Below are 20,315 nucleotides of genomic sequence, written 5' to 3' on the forward strand. Positions count from 1 at the left end.
CCAGCAGATGCTTTTCTGTCCACTGAAGAATCCGTGATACTTCCCTCATTGCCATGCGGCTTCGAGTGCCGCCTTGATGATTGATGTATGCCACCGTGGTGGCGTTGTCCGATTGTACTTGAACAGGTCTGTTCTGTATTAGATGCTGGGCCATTGTCAACGCATTGAACACTGCCCGCAGTTCCAGAATATTTAATCGGGAGTAGGGACTCCTCCTTGGTCCACCGGCACTGAAGAGAGTGTTGTTCCAACACCGCGCCCCAACCTCTCAGACTAGCATCCGTGGTCAGCAGGACCCAGTTGGATATCCAGAAAGGAAGGCCACTGCTCAATCATTGGTCCTGAACCCACCAGCTCAGTGACAGGCGGACCTCCGGAGACAAGGAGATCATGTGAGATCTGATCCAGTGAGGCAGGCCATCCCACTTGGTCAGAAATAACTTCTGCAGAGGACGAGAATGGAATTGAGCGTACTCCACCATGTCGAAAGCCGACACCATGAGACCTAGCACTTGCATTGCCGAATGTAGACACACTTGCGGACGAGATAGGAAGCAGCGAATGCTGTCCTGAAGCTTCAGGACTTTCTCCTGAAACAAGAACAACAGTTGGTTGCGAGTGTCCAATAACGTCCCCAAGTGTACCATGCTCCGAACAGGAAACAGGGAGGATTTCTTCCAGTTAATTAGCCACCCATGGGCTTTCATGAACTGGACCGTCAGATCTAGATGACACAAGAGAAGTTCTAGGGAATTTGCCAGGATCAACAAATCGTCTAAGTACGGTAGGATCCTGACCCCTTGACGGCGGAGTGTAGCCATCATGACCGCCATTACTTTGGTGAAAACTCGGGAAGCCGTTGTCAAACCAAAGGGTAACGTCCGAAATTGGTAATGAAGGTTTCCCACCGCAAACCTCCAGGGAGACCATATAGACCCAAGGCTCCAGGGCCAGAACAATAGAGTGCAGAGTTTCCATACAAAACTTGGAGACCCGCATATACTTGTTTAAGGACTTCAGATTGAGGATGGGCCACGAGGACCCGTTCGGTTTTGGGACTAGAAACAGCGGTGAATAGTACCCCTTGCCTCTCTGAGCCAGAGGCACCTGTACTACCACTCCTGTGGTCAGAAGGGAATTTACCCCTGAATGCAGAGTGTTTGCCTTTGTCGGGTCCAGAGGAACATCTGTCAGGCAAAATTGATGGATGAGGGGGGGCGATTCTTGAAGGGTACCGCATAACCTCGAGTGATGACTTCCCTTAACCAGGCATCGGAAGTGGTCTTCAACCATTCCTGGGCAAAACCTAGAAGTCGGCCTCCGACCCTGGGATCCTCCAGAGGGAGGTCGCCCCGTAATGCAGCAGGCTGGTCAGTTTTGGAAGCATGCTGACAGGCAGCCCAGGCCCGCGTCGGTCTGGGCTTGGCAGGACTGGAAGCATGAGCTTGCTTTGGGTATGCCTGACCTTTTGCTTTACCTGGACGACGAAAGGGTCGAGGGAAAGTACTTTAAGCCTTCTGCGTGGAAGGACCCGTACTAGGCAGGCAAGCTGTTTTAGCAGTAGCCAGATCAGCCACAATCTTATTGAGGTCTTCTCCAAAGAGAATGTCTCCCTTGAAAGGAAGCACCTCCAGGGTTTTCTTGGAATCCATATCCACCGACCAGGATCTCAACCAAAGGACACGTCTGGCCAAGACTGACATAGTAGCAGCCTTAGCCGCCAGCACCCCGGCATCGGAGGCCGCCTCCTTAAGGTACAGAGAAGCCGTGGTAATATACGAGAGACATTGTCGAGCATGCTCATACGCGTTGGAAAGCAGCTTCGCCTCTAGCTCCTGAGCCCACACCTCAGCTTCAACAGCCCAAGTTGCTGCAATGGTTGGCCTACGCACAGCCCCCGTTAGGGTGTAAATAGCTTTCAAACAAACCTCCACACGTCTATCCATCGGTTCCTTCAGAGAGGTGACGGTAGTTAATGGCAGAGCAGAGGAAAATACCATGCTTGCCACATGAGAATCTACAGGCGGAGGAGTTTCCCAATTTTTACATAGCTCTGCAGAGAGGATAGTGAGCCAACAGTCTCTTATTCGGTGTGAATTTCGTCTCCGGATTTTCCCAGGACTCCTGACGTATGTCAGCCAGGAATTGAGAATGAGGTAAAACTTGTTTAACCACCTTCTTACGTTTAAATCTGTCCGGCTTTTTAGAGACAGCCTCAGACTCAGGTTCATCAGAGACCTGAAGAATGAGCCCGATAGCCTCAATCAAATCAGGGACATCCGCCATTGACTTCCCTTCCCTATCAGAATCATCTGAGTCAGTGTCTGTGGGGTCGGTATATGCACCATCCTCCTCCGAGGATGTGTCCGGGATAGCAGTGGATTGTGAAGAGGTAATGGCCAGTTTAGAAGACCTCTTAGCCTTAGGCGGGCGAGAGTGAGATTTAGATTTAGTCAGTGACCAGTTCAATTGCTGTAACCGAGTAGAGATTTGATCTGCCCATGGTGGATTAATTGCAGGGACCATAAACTGCTGCATTGGCACAGGTGGTCCCACAGGGGTCGCCAGTTTAGTTACAAGTGTGTTTAATAGCATGGAAAAGGTAGCCCAAGGTGGGTCATTTGTTGCCCCCGGCTGCCAAATTTTCCTCCAAAAGGTCTGCGACATCATCACCACGCAATGTGGGAGAAGCCCCAGCTCCGTTGCCTCGTGTAGCCCACATAACAATAAGCACAATATTGGGCAACCTGGTACAATTCTTAGCAGCAATATACCTAGCAAGTACTCCCAGTGAAGTGTGACTTTCCTGTCAGCACAAACCGGGAATCCAAGAGATCTATGGTGACTATAAATCACAGCAAGTATATCTTGTGAAATAGCTATATTATTTAGAAAACCTGACACACTTAGCCCCTCAGGTTACAGAATATAGGAGTAGCACGCTGAGTGAAATACCCGATATGGCAGCCACATGCACACAGACATATATAGTCACAAGCGTACCATGCAGAAATTATACACCATAAAACTGCACTGGACTAGCAATACAAAGTAATACTCAGTATAGCTATATATGTTAACAATAGATATAACAAAGCACAGTAGATACTGGATGTATATCACAGGGTGTTTGTACCACACAGCCCTGAATGTATGCACTCTCTTAACGAACACTGTTCCAGTGACAGGTAGAATACTTGTGTCCTGTAAAATGCACAGCGCTGGCGATCAAGCGGCTTTACAGAGGAGATTTTGCCCCAGCAGTCCCAGGAACAGCACAGCTCCGTGTGATGGTGGCTGACAGGGAGTGAGGGAGTGATATGCCGCTCCAGGGTGGGAACATTTACTGAAATGGCGCCCTGGGGCTGGGGGAGGCGCTACAGGTTAGGCCCTTATCCCCCTACTGGCTTCCCCCTGGTTGGCGCCGCTGGCTTTGATTAAAATGGGGTTTTTAGGAGAGAAAAAAAAAAAAAACACACCTGTGTCCCAGTGACTAGTGGAGCTGCTGCCCCTTTACAGTGTCCACGACAGCGCGCGGCCCGCCTCCCACGGCTGCATCGGATCGCGGTTAACAGCAGGCCAAAGAGACCCCTTACCTCCCCTTGTACCTGCGGCCACGTGATCCTGGAGGGCAGCGCTGAGTGTCTGTGACTAACAGAAGGACACCAGAGCCTCCGCTGTAGTTACCCAGCAACCAGGGCGCAGGAGTATACAGTGCCGCTGGGGGGAGTGATGGAGCTGTAGCAAAAAATGTTTATATTATATTATATATACACACCCACACAGAGATAGGCACTCCAAAATGCTTGTATCTAAATAACGCCGGTGCCTCCGTGAAAATACAACACAGATAGACAAAAACGTGGCACTCACGGCACAATTGCAAGGAATCACAAAGACATCAGTCGCTGATGTGATGCAACGTTTCACTGGTAGTCCACTGTCGTCGCTAAGCCTGACGACAGTGGACTACCACTGAAACGTTGCATCACATCAGCGACTGATGTCCTTGTGATTCCTTGCAATTGTGCCGTGAGTGCCACGTTTTTGTCTATATATATATATATATATATATATACACACACACACACACACACAATATACCCAGCCGCGACCGGAAGTGCCCGCTGCAGGAAGGCGGCCGCAGGGACCGGGAGCCCGCTGAAACAAACAGGGAGGGGGTAAGTCTACTACTGTATATAAGTTGATGGTCAGTTAAGCTTTGTCTGAAGAAGGTGAGACATCCCCGAAACATCACTAATAAAGCACGCCCCACGGGGCTTTTATGCATGTTATTCCCTTTGCCAAGTCTGAATGCCGCCTATCACATTAATGCATTGTATTTACGGGGACTGCACCCCAGAGAAAGGCACCGAAGCCGGTAATTTGAAGACTGGAGTGGCGGAATATATAATATAATATAATATAATCAGAAGATGAGGCGGCACTCGGAGCCTTGTGAAATATCAACATGTAATGGTGCAGAATCAACGTTTCGGTGTTTCCCCCTTCGTCAGGGGAAACACCGAAACGTTGATTCTGCACCATTACATGTTGTTGATATTTCACAAGACTCCGAGTGCCGCCTCATCATTATCTTCTGGTGTTATGCAAAGGGTTTGTACCCCTGGAGGAAGGCACCTGAGCAAGTCAGCCCCATAGCAGGGGCGGAGCTAAATAAATAAACATACATACATCTATCTATCTTTTTTTTTTTTTTTTTTTTACATATACATACACACTCCATATAAAATTATATATATATATATATATATATATATATATATATATATATATATATATTTATGAAGAGACTAGCTGGATACTTAAAAAATAGTAGTATATTTATTAATACAAAAAATAAAACCAAGGTATAAAACCAATTATAATAAATGTCGCAGTGGGTTTAAAGGCCGGAGGGTATATGCTAAAAGTTGGTCGCTGAAACCCTCATCCCCCCTTTTTTTTATACAATTTAACCTAGGCAGTTTATCCCTGCCTAATACTTGAGGGTTAGCTGACGCCTTGAATTATGTAAGGAGTGTCTGATTCTGTCATATTTATCTATCTCACACACACCTGTGGCGCCATACTTCCACTGCCCAATATATATATATTTATTTATTTTTTTATATGGAGTGTGTATGTATATGTAAAAAAAATAAAATAGAGATATAGATATAGACACACACCAGTAGAGGAATGGGCGCACTTGGGTTGTTTTTCCACCCTATATTCAATGGGGAAAAACAGCAGTCTCCCTAAGATATTTACTCCTAATTCGTGAGCATAAAAATAAGAATTTACTCACCGGTAATTCTATTTCTCGTAGTCCGTAGTGGATGCTGGGGACTCCGTAAGGGCCATGGGGAATAGACGGCTCCGCAGGAGACTGGGCACATCTAAAGAAAGATTTAGGACTATCTGGTGTGCACTGGCTCCTCCCCCTATGACCCTCCTCCAAGCCTCAGTTAGGAACTGTGCCCGGAAGAGCTGACACAATAAGGAAGGATTTTTGAATCCCGGGTAAGACTCATACCAGCCACACCAATCACACCATATAACACGTGATAGAAAGAAACCCCGGTTAACAGTATGATAACAAATGGAGCCTCTGAAGAGATGGCTCACAACAAAACCCGATTTTTGTAACAATAACTATGTACAGGTATTGCAGACAATCCGCACTTGGGATGGGCGCCCAGCATCCACTACGGACTACGAGAAATAGAATTACCGGTGAGTAAATTCTTATTTTCTCTGATGTCCTAGTGGATGCTGGGGACTCCGTAAGGACCATGGGGATTATACCAAAGCTCCCAAATGGGCGGGAGAGTGTGGATGACTCTGCAGCACCGAATGAGAGAATTCCAGGTCCTCCTCAGCCAGGGTATCAAATTTGCAGAATTCTGCAAACGTGTTTGCCCCCGACCAAGTAGCTGCTCGGCAAAGTTATAAAGCCGAGACCCCTCGGGCAGCCGCCCAAGATGAGCCCACCTTCCGTGTGGAATGGGCTTTTACAGATTTAGGCTGCGGTAAGCCTACCGCACAATGCGCCAGCTGAATAGTGCTACAAATCCAGCGCGCAATAGACTGCTTAGAAGCAGGAGCACCCAGCTTGGTGGGTGCATACAGGATAAACAGCGAGTCAGTCTTTCTGACTCCAGCCGTCCTGGAAATATAAATTTTTAGGGCCCTGACTACGTCCAGCAACTTGGAATCCTCCAAGTCCCTAGTAGCCGCAGGCACCACAATAGGTTGGTTCAAGTGAAAAGCTGAGACCACCTTTGGGAGAAACTGAGGACGAGTCCTCAATTCTGCCCTATCCATATGGAAAATCAGATAAGGGCTTTTACAAGACAAAGCCGCCAATTCTGAAACCCGCCTGGCCGACGCCAAGGCCAACAGCATGACCACTTTCCACGTGAGATATTTTAAATCCACAGTCTTAAGTGGTTCGAACCAATGTGATTTCAGGAATGCCAAAACCACATTGAGATCCCAAGGTGCCACTGGGGGCACAAAAGGAGGCTGAATATGCAGTACTCCTTTGACAAAAGTCTGAACTTCGGGCAGTGAAGCCAGTTCTTTTTGGAAGAAAATCGACAGAGCCGAAATCTGGACCTTTATGGACCCCAATTTGAGGCCCAACGTCACCCCTGCTTGCAGGAATCGACCCAGTTGAAATTCCTCCGTCGGGGCCTTCATGGCCTCACACCAAGCAACATATTTTCGCCAAATGCGGTGATAATGCCTTGCGGTGACATCCTTCCTGGCTTTGATCAGGGTAGGGATGACTTCCTCCGGAATACCCTTTTCCTTCAGGATCCGGTGTTCAACCGCCATGCCGTCAAACGCAGCCGCGGTAAGTCTTGGAACAGACAGGGTCCCTGCTGCAGCAGGTCTTGTCTGAGCGGCAGAGGCCAAGGGTCCTCTGTAAGCATCTCTTGAAGTTCCGGGTACCAAGCTCTTCTTGGCCAATCCGGAACCACGAGTATGGTTTTCACTCCTCGCCTTCTTATTATTCTCAGTACCTTGGGTATGAGAGGTAGAGGAGGAAACACATAAACAGACTGGTACACCCATGGTGTCACTAGAGCGTCCACCGCTATCGCCTGAGGGTCTCTTGACCGGGCGCAATATCTTTTCAACTTCTTGTTGAGGCGGGACGCCATCATGTCTACCTGTGGTTTTTCCCACCGGTTGACCAGCATTTGGAAGACTTCTGGATGAAGTCCCCATTCTCCCGTGTGGAGGTCGTGCCTGCTGAGGAAGTCTGCTTCCCAGTTGTCCACTCCCGGAATGAACGCTGCCGTCAGTGCTAACACATGATTCTCTGCCCATCTGAGAATCCTTGTGGCTTCTGCCATCGCCATCCTGCTTCTCGTGCCGCCCTGTCTGTTTACATGGGCGACCGACGTGATGTTGTCTGACTGGATCAGTACCGGCTGGTTTTGAAGTAGGGGTCTTGCCTGGCTTAGGGCATTGTAAATGGCCCTTAGCTCCAGGATATTTATGTGAAGAGAAATCTCCTGATTTGACCACAGTCCTTGGAAATTTCTTCCCTTTGTGACTGCCCCCCAGCCCCGAAGGCTGGCATCCGTGGTCACCAGGACCCAGTCCTGTATTCCGAATCTGCGGCCCTCTAGTAGATGAGCCCTCTGCAGCCACCACAGCAGCGACACCCTGGTTCTGGCAGATAGGGTTATCCGCTGTTGCATCTGGAGATGGGACCCGGACCATTTGTCCAACAGGTCCCACTGGAACATCCTTGCGTGTGGAATGTTTAGAATCCAGCCGTGCTGTTGTAGCACTTCCTGAGAAAGTGCCACCCCCACTATCAACTGTTCTTTGGACCTCGCCTTTATCAGGAGATCGTCCAAGTACGGGATAATTAAAACTCCCTTCTTGCGAAGGAGTATCATCATTTCGGCCATTACCTTGGTAAAGACCCTCGGTGCCGTGGATAACCCAAACGGCAGCATCTGGAACGGATAGTGACAGTCCTGTACCACAAATCTGAGGTACTCCTGGTGCGGAGGGTAAATGGGGACATGCAGGTACGCATCCTTAATGTCCAGGGATACCATGTAAACCCCTCCTCCAGGCTCGCAATAACCGCCCTGAGCGATTCCATCTTGAACTTGAACCTTTTGATATAAGTGTTCAAGGCTTTTAAATTTAAGATGGGTCTCACCGAACCGTCCGGTTTCGGTACCACAAACATTGTGGAGTAGTAACCCTTTCCTTGCTGAAGGAGGGGTACCTTGACGATCACTTTCTGTGAATACAGTTTTTGAATAGCCACCAACACTGCCTCCCTGGCAGAGGGAGTTGCCGGCAAGGCAGATTTTAGGAAACGGCGGGGGGAGACGTCTCGAATTCCAGCCTGTACCCCTGAGATACTACTTGAAGGACCCAGGGATCCACTTGTGAGAGCCCACTGTGTGCTGAAAAACCTGAGACGTGCCCCCACCGTTCCCGATTCCACCTGAGCAGCCCCAGCGTCATGCTGTGGACTTACCGGACGCAGGGGAGGACTTCTGCTCCTGGGAACTAGCTGTGTGCTGCAGCTTTTTCCCCCTTCCTCTGCCCCTCGGCAGAAAGGATGAGCCTCTAACCCGCTTATTTTTCTGGGGCCGAAAGGACTGTACCTGATAATACGGTGCTTTCTTTTGCTGTGGGGTAGCCTGTGGCAAAAGAGTCGATTTCCCAGCAGTAGCTGTGGAAACGAGGTCTGAAAGACCTTCCCCAAAAAGTTCCACCCCTTTATAGGGTAAAACTTCCATGTGCCGCTTGGAGTCGGCATCACCTGACCATTGCCTAGTCCATAACCCCCGTCTGGCGGCAATGGACATAGCGCTTATTTTTGATGCCAGCCGGCAAATATCCCTCTGTGCATCACGCATGTATAAGACCGCGTCTTTTATATGGTCAATCGTTAGCAAAATATTGTCCCTATCCATGGTATCAATGTTTTCCGACAGGGAGTCGGACCACGCAGCAGCAGCACTGCACATCCAAGCTGATGCAATAGCGGGTCTCAATATAATGCCAGTGTGTGTGTGTATATAGCTTTTAGGGTACTTTCCAGCTTTCTATCAGCAGGTTCTTTTAGGGCGGCTGTATCCGGAGACGGTAGTGCCACCTTCTTTGATAAGCGTGTCAGCGCTTTATCTACCCTAGGGGGTGTTTCCCAGCGTGACCTATCCTCTGGCGGGAAAGGGTACGCAGCCATTAACCGTTTAGAAATGATCAATTTCTTATCTGGGGAAGTCCACGCTTCCTCACACACCTCATTTAATTCGTCAGATGCAGGAAAAACTACTGGTAGTTTTCTCACCAAACATAATACCCTTTTTTGTGGTACCTGGGGTATCATCAGAAATGTGCAATACATTTTTCATAGCCTCAATCATATAACGGGTGGATCTATTGGAGGGTACACTCATCTCATCATCGTCGACACTGGAGTCGGTATCCGTGTCGACATCTGTATCGGTCATCTGAGGTAGCGGGCGTTTTATAGCCCCTGATGACATTTGAGACGCTTGGACAGGCACAAGCTGAGTAGCCGGCTGTCCTATGTTGTCAAACCTTTTATGCAAGGAGCTGACACGGTCACGTAATTCCTTCCATAAGTCCATCCACACTGGTGTCGACCCCGCAGGGGGTGACATCACATTCACAGGCATTTGCTCCGCCTCCACATCATTATCCTCATCATACATGTCGACACAGCAGTACCGACACACAGCACACACACAGGGAATGCTCTTACAGAGGACAGGACCCCACAAAGCCCTTTGGGGAGACAGAGGGAGAGTATGCCAGCACACACCAGGGCGCTATATAACACAGGGATATCACTATACAGAGTGTTTTCCCCTATAGCTGCCTATAAAATATATATATATATATATATATATATATATATATATATATATATATATATATATATATATATATACACTGCGCCTAAATTGTGGCCCCCCTCTCTTTTTTACCCTTTCTGTAGTGCAGGACTGCAGGGGAGAGCCAGGGAGCTTCCTTCCAGCGAAGCTGTGAGGGAATAATGGCGCCAGTGTGCTGAGGGATTTGGCTCCGCCCCTTTTTCGGCGGGCTTTCTCCCGCTATTTTATCGTTTCTGGCAGGGGTTAATATACACCTATATAGCCTCTGGGGCTATATATGGTGTTAGTTTTGCCAGCCAAGGTGTTATTATTGCTGCTCAGGGCGCCCCCCCCAGCGCCCTGCACCCATCAGTGACCGCAGTGTGTGATGTGCATGAGGAGCAATGGCGCACAGCTGCAGTGCTGTGCGCTACCTTGGAGAAGACAGAAGTCTTCAGCCGCCGATTTTCCGGACCACCTTCTTGTTTCTGGCTCCGTAAGGGGGACGGCGGCGCGGCTCCGGGAACGGACGACGAGGTCGGGTCCTGTGTTCGATCCCTCTGGAGCTAATGGTGTCCAGTAGCCTAAGAAGCCCAAGCTACCACCACTTAGGTAGGTTCGCTTCTTCTCCCCTTAGTCCCTCGTTGCAGTGAGCCTGTTGCCAGCAGGTCTCACTGAAAATAAAAAACCTAAACTATACTTTCTTCTAGGAGCTCAGGAGAGCCCCCTAGTGTGCATCCAGCTCAGCCGGGCACAGAAATCTAACTGAGGCTTGGAGGAGGGTCAGAGGGGGAGGAGCCAGTGCACACCAGATAGTCCTAAATCTCTCTTTAGATGTGCCCAGTCTCCTGCAGAGCCGTCTATTCCCCATGGTCCTTACGGAGTCCCCAGCATCCACTAGGACGTCAGAGAAACCACATTTAACATGTTCCATGTAAAAATTTATTACAACATAAAAGCAATGATACAAAACGGTATAGTATCTCTTCTTGCAGATAACACCATATAGTACAGAGGACCAGTTGAAATAACTTTGATAGATTCCTCCTTCTCCTTTGACAATTCGGAGATTTGATGTTTATGAACAAATAACCCTTAACCTAACCTGCACCTGTCACAGCAGGAGAGCGGACAGCGGGATGTGCGCGGAGGAGGCGGCGGGTCTGTGTACGTGGGGCAGGGAGGGCTATGAAGCCTTCTCCTGTGCCACCCGTCCCTCCTAATGGCAGCAGTTGTTCGCCGGGGAGTCGGAGTGGCTGATGTGTTGGGGGGGGGGAGGAGCAGAGACTTGCTACACATGTGGTGGGCAGGCTCTGTGACTCCGCCCACCGCTGTGACTCCACCCAGCATTAGAAATGCAGGCACAGAATCACAGGGCTAATATATAGATGTCGTCATTATCTCAGTAGGGGACCTAAAAACGTGGGATTTTGATTTTTGGATAAGGGATACTCAACCTGTACCAACTAAAATCTCCCTGAAACTAGTTTTCAAACGAAGGCAAGTATGCCCTAAGTCTGCAAAATGTTATGAAAACTATTTGTGCAAATGATCAGTCTCTGAGCAAGGGATAAGTAGTGTAAAATCCCTATTTTAAGTTAAAAACATCAGGAGTTGGTTCAGACCCCCTAGGACACAATCCTCCCCACCCCAACACACACACACACACACACACACACAGAGTTACTAATTAGGTACTTAGATGTTTAGGTGTCTTTGGATGGGGTACAAGGTATGGGACATGTATAGTGGATTGCTTTATGAGTGGGACAATTGTATTTAGACTTGCGTGTGAGTACTTGGTCAGTTTTTTTTTTGTTTTGTTTTTTATAAGTCCCCTAAAATGACCCAAGTATATATTTATACCCATTTTTATGTACCCCAAATTTAATGGCAGCACTTCTTTTGGCAAGAAAAATAGCTTTCTATAATTTCACATATTTTTAAAAAATGCATATAATCAGCCATTTGACACAATGTAATTACACCAAATAGTTTTATTAGGGCCATTAATATACTTCTATAATGGTTTTCCTATATATTAGTTTGGCTTTTTTGGGGGTACAGGCAAATTTCCCCATTTTTCCCTATACTTATCTCTGATTTTGGCAGCTAGAATTAAGGCGCGAATCCCGTTATCGCCATTTTGAAATAAGATAGGTGCGATAAACGGGAGTGCGCAGGCTGCTATAAACAGAGTTTTCAGGAGATAGGTGCGATAACCTTAGCCATGATTGCAGATTATATATTTGGGGGGTATCCAGTGAGCTACAATAATGCAAAGAGCACAGACATCTTGTAACTTACTCTTCAGGCCGGATGCCCAAGCTTTCGCCGCGGTCCATACTTAGGGTACCTGCCCCCTGACCAAATCCATATCCTTTAGGCCCATATTTCTTGCCATAGCAGGATTTGCAGTAAATCTCATCCCCATGTATAGCAACTGTGGTACTATCCAGATTCTTCTTACATACCACTAAGGGAATACAAAAATGACAGGATAAGTATGTGATCAGTAACATCCAATACAGCTACACAACACGCAGGGCTGCCATCAGAAATTATGGGGCCCGGGACTGACAAGAGACACCCCCCCCCCCCCCCCCCCAAATAAGATTATATCACATCACTCCACAGCTACGTGATGTCATTTATTGTGATATTACATGTAGGTATGAATACTCCACCTATAGGAGCAGTTCAGAGAGCTGATGCACAGTTGAAGGCTTGTTTTAAGAAGTCTTTACTCTGCATCAACCTGCTGTTGTTTCACAGCCTTGTGCAGTTCAACAGTAGGAGCCAGGGGGTGGCCCCCGGGCCCCCCCCGCTCTGTAAGGGCCGAGGACACCAGTCTCCCCCTGATGGCTGCCCTGACAACATGCAATGAACAGACAAATCCAAACAAAAAAAACATTTCTCTGAAGAGGTTATCTGTAGCTTGTCAGATAATTAAGATAAATTATTGATTTTTTGATTATTCGATTAAAAGGAGACATTACACAAAAGCTCTGCCACGCAGCAGGACATCTGGCACACAGAATTCTTATTGCAATTCTAGAGACATGTACAAAATGTTTCTGCAGATATGGAAGTAACTAGGATATTAGCAAGGGGTGCCGAATTGGGCCCGCGTACTATATGTACAGTACGTGTTACCAATAAATTGTATTGCACGGTAGACATTGGACATAGATATTTGTAAGTCATACACAAATATTCTTAGTTATACTTCTATAAACACTTAAAATGAGAAGGACTCATAGCTCATTGTGGCAGACAAGAATGTGGGTTTTGAAGTCTAAAGCTCACAAACCACATCTGTGTGCCTAAGCCGAGTGGTTCCAGGTCTGCCTTACCTACAACTCACACTGTGTTCTGTAGTCTCAGAAAATAGTGATTTCATTGCTCTAACTAAACCACAGAGAATAAACACCCAAGGTGCCAACAAGACTGCTCTATAAGCAACACAACACAAAGCAGCAACATGAGGATACCCAAATCTAAGGTTATCACATAATGTATGAAAATCCAGACACACATGAACCTCACATGCATTGGGTATGTTTGACTGGCAGGTGGGAGCCTGGCGGTCAGCATATCAGCGCAGGGATCCCAGCCACCAGAATGCCGGCAGGGGGGTGAGCGCAGCAGAGCCCCTTGCGGGCTCACTGCGCTCACCACGCTGCAAGCTCTGTGGCTCGCTGCGCTTGCCACAGGTTCAATTCCCACTCTATGGGTGGCATGGACACCTACGAGTGGGAATGGTCCTGGGCCCCCTGCTGGCATTCTGGCAGGCGGGATCCTGACCGCTGGTCAAATAACTACATCCCTTTCAGATGGCATATGGTTGTACTGCAGTTGTTTCACATGCATGCTGCATAGTACAAATTGTAGGCATGTAACATACATGGAAACCTACTCCAATACAAACATGCTGTAATTGTGAATTAGATTGAAAAGATCAGAGAACATACAACTCACACTGTGTTCTGTAGTCTCAGAAAATAGTGATTGGCTCATTGCTCTAACTAAATTACAGAGAATAAACAGCCAAAATGTTCCAGCATATAATGTGAAATAAGCACATTTCACAGGGGGGAATGGGTCATTAGGTCGACAGTCATTAGGTTGACCACTATTGGTCGACATGGTCATTCGGTCGACATGAGTTTTTCTTTTACTTTTTCTGGTGTCGTTTTCTTCGTATATTGACAGGAAACCCCAATTAGTGCACCGTGTCCCCTCGCACGGGCAAGGTGCCTCGCTGCAATTAGCACAGGTTACTATTCCCAAACGTAGTCCACGTGGATCGTAAAGTATGAAAAAGTTTTTAAAAAAAACAAAAAAGTGAAAAATGCATGTCGACCTTTTTCCATGTCAACCTAGCGACCATGTCGACCAATAGTGGTCAACCTAATGATTGTTGGCCGTATCCCGTTCACAGGTTGGTGTTGCCTTGTAGATGATTGCCGCATTAAAAAAACATCCAAGATCGACCAGCATCCTGCACCTCCGGCAAACTCAGACCCTATTACAAATTAGGTACAGTGTGCCATTATATAGTCTTGTTAAAGATCATTTAATATTATCTTAATATTATTACTAAATATTAAATGTTTAAATCACATTTTCATTATGTAATTAATTATGCTTGAGGGCACGTCTAAATGTAACAACTCTCTGGTATACCACTAGGTGCTGCTGTAATAACCCATAGTCTTAAGTTTCTTCCATAAATAGGCAATCACTGAGGAGCTTTACATGACATCATCCATGTGTAATACAAGGTGTTTCCTGTATTTGTAGAAGGGAGTTGTCCCTATACTCTAGTGCTTTCTTACTGTGGTTGTATATAAGCAGCTATATATAAAGCACTGGTGAAATAATGCATGTTGCTTCATGAAAAAAAAAAAAAAAATAATAAATATATATATATATATATATATATATATATATATATATATATATATATATATATATATATATATATATATATATATATATATATATATACACATATATATACATATACATATACACACACACAGTTGTGCTCATAAGTTTACATACCCTAGCAGAATGTGATTTTCTGGCCATTTGTCAGAGAATATGAATGATAACTCACAAACTTTTCTTTCATTCATGGTTAGTGGTTGGGTGATGCCATTTATTGTCAAACAACTGTGTTTACTATTTAAATCATAATGACAACAGAATCTACCCAAATGACCCTGATCAGACACCCAACCGACTTTTCAAACATTTGAATTCCACCCTAATAGTGTGAAGGAGCTCCAACAGCAACATGTGATATCAAATAATTTCTGAATAAAAAGTTACACTGAGAATTAGTTGCATGTATAAACTTTGCCTCATATAGAAATGCATTTGACACCATAGTCTTTCTGCAATTCTTATCTGAAAGTTTTAAGACATATTAGGCTGCAGTTATGATCTTCACAAACTATACTACAATCCATCTAGCTCATTTGGAGACTTACCCACATCCCGTTCTGACATGTGCAAATCTGGACTCCAGTATGCCATGAAAATTGGGACTACTGCTGTACATGCAGAAGTGACTACAATTTTTTTCTATCCCTGTCCGTTTCAAAACTGTGGGACATATAGTACAGACTGGCAGGAGTTGGAGATCCACAGCTCTGACCATTAATCAAACGAGTTTTGATAGAGACAGTGACAGAGTAGCAAGAAGGGAAATCGGAAACTAAACAATTGAAGCTATTCTGCAGAATGATTGTCTTGTAGCAAAACACTAGCAATAATGGTAAATGAAGAACAATTAAAAATGAAAAAGGAATACAAAGACATTTTCTCCCAAAATACTAATATATTTTAGGAACAGTATTGTATACTTACATTTCTTCTAAACATAACTAGGCTGTTGATTTTATCCCTCTGCTAACTGCATGCAAAATTCCAAATACCAGGGATGAAGTGACTACATTCACATATTCTGCACAGTTATTAGCATTACTGGGGTTATGCAGAGTTGGTAGAAACCAAAAAAAAAGTTAGCAATTGGACAAAACCATGTTGCACTGCAAGTGTGGCAGATGTAACATGTGCAGAAAGATTTAGGTTTGGGTGGGATACATCAGTGCCGTAACTAGGTGTATGCCGAGTGTGCCTTGCCAGTCAGTAGTGACAGTCACGGGACGGCGCCGCCTCTTGCCTCCCGCCTCTGTATGTGAGGGGAGTGGAAGCGCGAGTGTAGCCGGCATCTATCACCACACAGCTGCCCCGTGTCCCGCTGCGAGTCCCGCTGTGAGTGCAGGAGAATGGGACTCCTGCTGGCTGTCTGCTGCTGGCGGTGTGTGGAGCACTGTCGGAGTTTGCTCCAGGACCCGCTCTCATGCTGCTTGCAGCGTCGCCGCTGCATGTGCCCAGACCCCAGGAGAGGCTCTGCGCCTGGATGCTGCCTACCACCTCCAGGTCACTGACAGAACACACACACACACACTTACTAACGCCAGAGCAGACACACACTCACTCACTCATTCTCTCTCTCGTGCAAAACAGCTGGGAATGCGTGGACTCTGCTGGCGTAGTGTGTAAAAAAAAGGGAGACTCTGCTGCCGTAGTGTGCAAAAAAAAAAAAAAGGGGGACTCTGCCTGCCGTAGTGTGTAAAAGGGAGCTCTGCCTAATGTAATGTGTAAAAGGGAGCTCTGACCATGCCCCTTCCCCATGAAGCAACACCCCTATATTTTTGCCACACGCATTGACCCTGTTTTGTATATGGGAGGGGGGGGGGGGGCGCCGATACAGTTTCTTGCACACAGCGCTAAAATGTCTAGTTACGGCACTGGGTTACATTGTCTCTGTGCATGGTGAACACTGGCTGCTTTATTTTTACACTACAATTTAGATTTCAGTTTGAACACCCCCCACCCAAATATAATCTCTTTGCCCATGTTACATCTGCCCCACCTGCAGTACAATATGGTTTTGCCCTTAGTGTGCTTTTTTGATTTGCTAACAACTGTGATATGTATTGTTATATTATGCTTACATGACTGATAAGATTTATTAAAAGATGTATTGAGCGATGAATGCAGACCCCTCACCATGAACTCTAACTGGAATTGTAAACGACTGGGAAGCCTGGAAGAAAAGCATTGTATACGAGGTTTAAGGGGTCGTGCTGTTGTGTGTGACTATGTACAGTATTACACCTGATGAACAATAAGACTTTCAGGTGGTGCAGAGTATACGTACATCTTTTGATTAAACTTTGTTTTAACTGTGGTCGTAGTTTATTTGAATTCATGCTGACTAGGGTCAGAACAGTGCATCACCGGGCCCCATAGCAAAATCTGGGTAAGGGCCCAAAAAGGATACTCTAGCCTCCTGTTCTCAAGTGAACATACAATGGGCCGCTTCTGAACAGCACTGATGACCCCACTGACGATCCTCACAGCTCTGTGAGGGTCAGGAGGACCGGAAGGGGGTGGGGTAGGGGAAGAGAGCTCTCTCACCTACATATTCCATAGCACCCACACACCCCTGTGCTCCATATAATACTTTTGCTGGCCCATGTAGCTAACAGAATTAATTTTACATTTTAATTTAAACAACAGTATGGGCCAGATTCAATGAGCCACAGTTATTACCAGAGGCTTGTAGTCCCAGGAATTCAAGTATAAATCCATTTGCTCCTCTGGCTAATCCATAGATTCTGTGTTAAATGCCCCAGGCTATGGATTAACACGCTAGCCACAGTAGAGGCAGAAAACCCTGTTTACTGCAGAATTCTGTTCACACCTCAGGAGGGTGCAGACAGAAATCTGTGGTAAGTGCAGTTGGCGGGTAATTGAATCTGGCCCTATGTGCCTTAATCAGCTTGGTATGCTGAGCAACGCCAGAATTATTAGTAGGCATTTATAGTTATAGCAATAAATGTGAACACAAAAAGAAATCATGTATACAACAGTGACGTGCCTTCAGGGTAGGCAGATCCTCACCCGTCATACTCCAGAGTTTTGACTATAAAAATGATTAGAATACAAAGATTATATATAACAAATATCATCTTTGCATTATTCATATCATATTTGTGTTATTATAATCATTTTTATCATCAAAACTCACCACCAAATAATATATGCATGTACCTCTGGCTCTGATACTAGCCAGTGCCTCCCTGGCCATTGACCTCACTGCCCCTCACTGGTATACAAGTTTAAAGCAGCAAGATTAGTGTATTTGGTATGGGAGTGGTGTGACTCACTGCACAAGAAGCAGGATTTATGGAAGCTGCCACCCTCACACTGTACTTCCTCCGCAAAGTAGACCGTTTTCTGGCAAACCGCACATTTCTTCCCTCCGCCCCAGTTCGGCATTGTCTGCAAGGACATTAGAGAAAGAATAGAGAAAGTAAAAATGGGCAAAAGGCATGTAAAGAGAAAACATTCTTCATTAATCTCACTACTTTACAACACTAGTTTTGAGATTACATCGCTCTGCAAAGATGCTTCAGACTATGGAAAATATTAGTACCCTTGCTCTCAATAGTTAACTTGAATTAGGTCTGCCAATGTGTGGATGTTGGCAAGGTTACCCACTGCAAGAATAGGGCATGAACAATGAGTTCTGTTATCACATGCTATGCTTCACACTGCTCACAAACGATTTATTATTCTGTTTCTCAACTTGTTCTTTCCCAAACTGTACTTGTGATTCTTGTGGTCTCCTTTTTCCTCTCTTCTCAGATATCCTGCACTACGAACATTTATTTCTATGTGAAACAAATAGCCATACATATACACAGATATTTATATATTAAGGCGAAAATCAGAACATGCGAATTGCTTCACATGTCATTCTACATGTTCTGCTGTAATCATCAGGCACCTCACTGGAGACAAACTAAATTGCACACCCTACAAGGGCAAATACAGGATTTTATAAGGGAGTTTTGAAAGGTTTGATTATAGGGTGATTGTCAGCCCATAAAGGCTGCATAATTAGCACGTACCAAGCTATAGTCTGCACCAAACACAGTGCAGAGTCTCTATCTGGTGCGATGATTGAGTACTCACACACACAGCAGGCTTGGGGGGTGAGTCAGAGTCCCAGTGAGACTGGTGCAATCGGCTCTACCTAATTGACAGGCAGAGGCGGTCACGGGACGGGAAGGCAGTAGAATGCCAGTGGTGGGGCACAGTATGGACAACGCAGGCTGTCCGGACCATTGTGGGGGCAGGTTGCTGCAGCTGCGTGATGTCATACGCAGCCGCTGCAACCCAGCGCATGTCAGAGACACTGATTGTAGATTTGCTAAATTTAGCACATCTACGATCAGCTCTAAATCACCCCCTTGGTAAGAAAATCTGTTGCCACTGGGCATGTGCAGCAGCTCCTTTCTGCCCTTTATACTGCATGTATTAGCTGCTGGCGAGGCTGTGGTAGGGTGACCATATTATCCCTTTTACCTGGGACGATCATGGATTACACAGGTTCTGTGCTGAGTAAAACCAGCTGAAATGTGGGCTTGAAGTCAGCCAGCCACAGAACCTGTGTAATCCATGAGCATCCCAGGTAAAAGGGATAATATGATCACCCTAGCTGTGGTAAAGGGGTGTTTCCAGGCACACCTGGACCCCCCCCCCCCCTCCCCCCTCCCTGCATTTGCCTATGGCCTGCATTTCCTGTGGGAAATAATTCTTCTATTTAATCACCCACTTATACCACTTTCAGATATAACCCCCTGCTTTTGACCTGGCCTGGGCACTGAGCACAGGTTTAAGCCAGTACTTAACCCAAGTCAGTCAACCGTGTGTGAACGTGGGTTATTCCAGGTCGTCACCCTTCACACCATACCCAGGTCTTCCAGTGACCCGAACCTTCCGTTTAGTAGTGGACACTTGGAGATGATGTCATCTCCAAGTGCTACTGCCCCTGACTCTTAACTTTTCAGGCATGACCCGCGTCATCAAGACCCAGGTCATACTTTCCACACAAAAGCCAGGGCACTGACCCGGGAATCAAGTCCCAGGAATAACCCTGTTTGGTTGCAGGGTCGTGGACACAGGACTGTCAAACTGGATCAGATCCTCCTAGACATAAGCAGGACCCAGGTCAATTTACTGTACCCTGTAAAAAGATCTCTGCTTTTTGCTGATGTCCAAAAGGGGAATCTGTGGCATATTTATCAAATTAAATTCACCAAAAAGCCATTTTTCAAGGAGATACCTTCAATTAATTATGTAGTTTTGCAAATGCAAAATCAGCCCCAAGTGTTCTTAGGTGTAGGCTTACCATACCATCCCTTTAAACTGGGACGCTCATGGAGTACACAGTTACTTTGGCTGATTAAAACCAGGTGAAATGCAGGCCTAAAGTCAGTAGCGACAGAACCTGTGTAGGTGTCCCAGTTTTGAAGGGATAGTATGCGGTAA

General features: G+C 46.2%; 1 protein-coding gene across 5 annotated transcripts in view; it reads right to left on the reverse strand.

Annotated features, from left to right (window-relative positions):
- CSRP1 (cysteine and glycine rich protein 1) overlaps window positions 1-20,315 on the reverse strand; it is a 142,526-nt gene that overhangs the window by 28,987 nt on the left and 93,224 nt on the right. For 4 of the 5 annotated variants that reach the window (XM_063954970.1, XM_063954969.1, XM_063954971.1 and 1 more), the window contains 2 exons: window positions 18,146-18,260; window positions 12,201-12,369 (listed from right to left, as the gene is read on the reverse strand). In XM_063954970.1, the coding sequence (XP_063811040.1) occupies window positions 12,201-12,369; window positions 18,146-18,257 (281 nt within the window). In that variant the 5' untranslated portion in view covers window positions 18,258-18,260. Of the gene's footprint in view, window positions 1-12,200; window positions 12,370-18,145; window positions 18,273-20,315 lie in introns of those variants that run through there. The other variant, XM_063954968.1, reaches the window with a different exon arrangement.

This window comes from Pseudophryne corroboree, chromosome 2 (assembly GCF_028390025.1).
Source record: "Pseudophryne corroboree isolate aPseCor3 chromosome 2, aPseCor3.hap2, whole genome shotgun sequence".
NCBI classification, from domain to species: Eukaryota; Metazoa; Chordata; class Amphibia; order Anura; family Myobatrachidae; genus Pseudophryne; species Pseudophryne corroboree.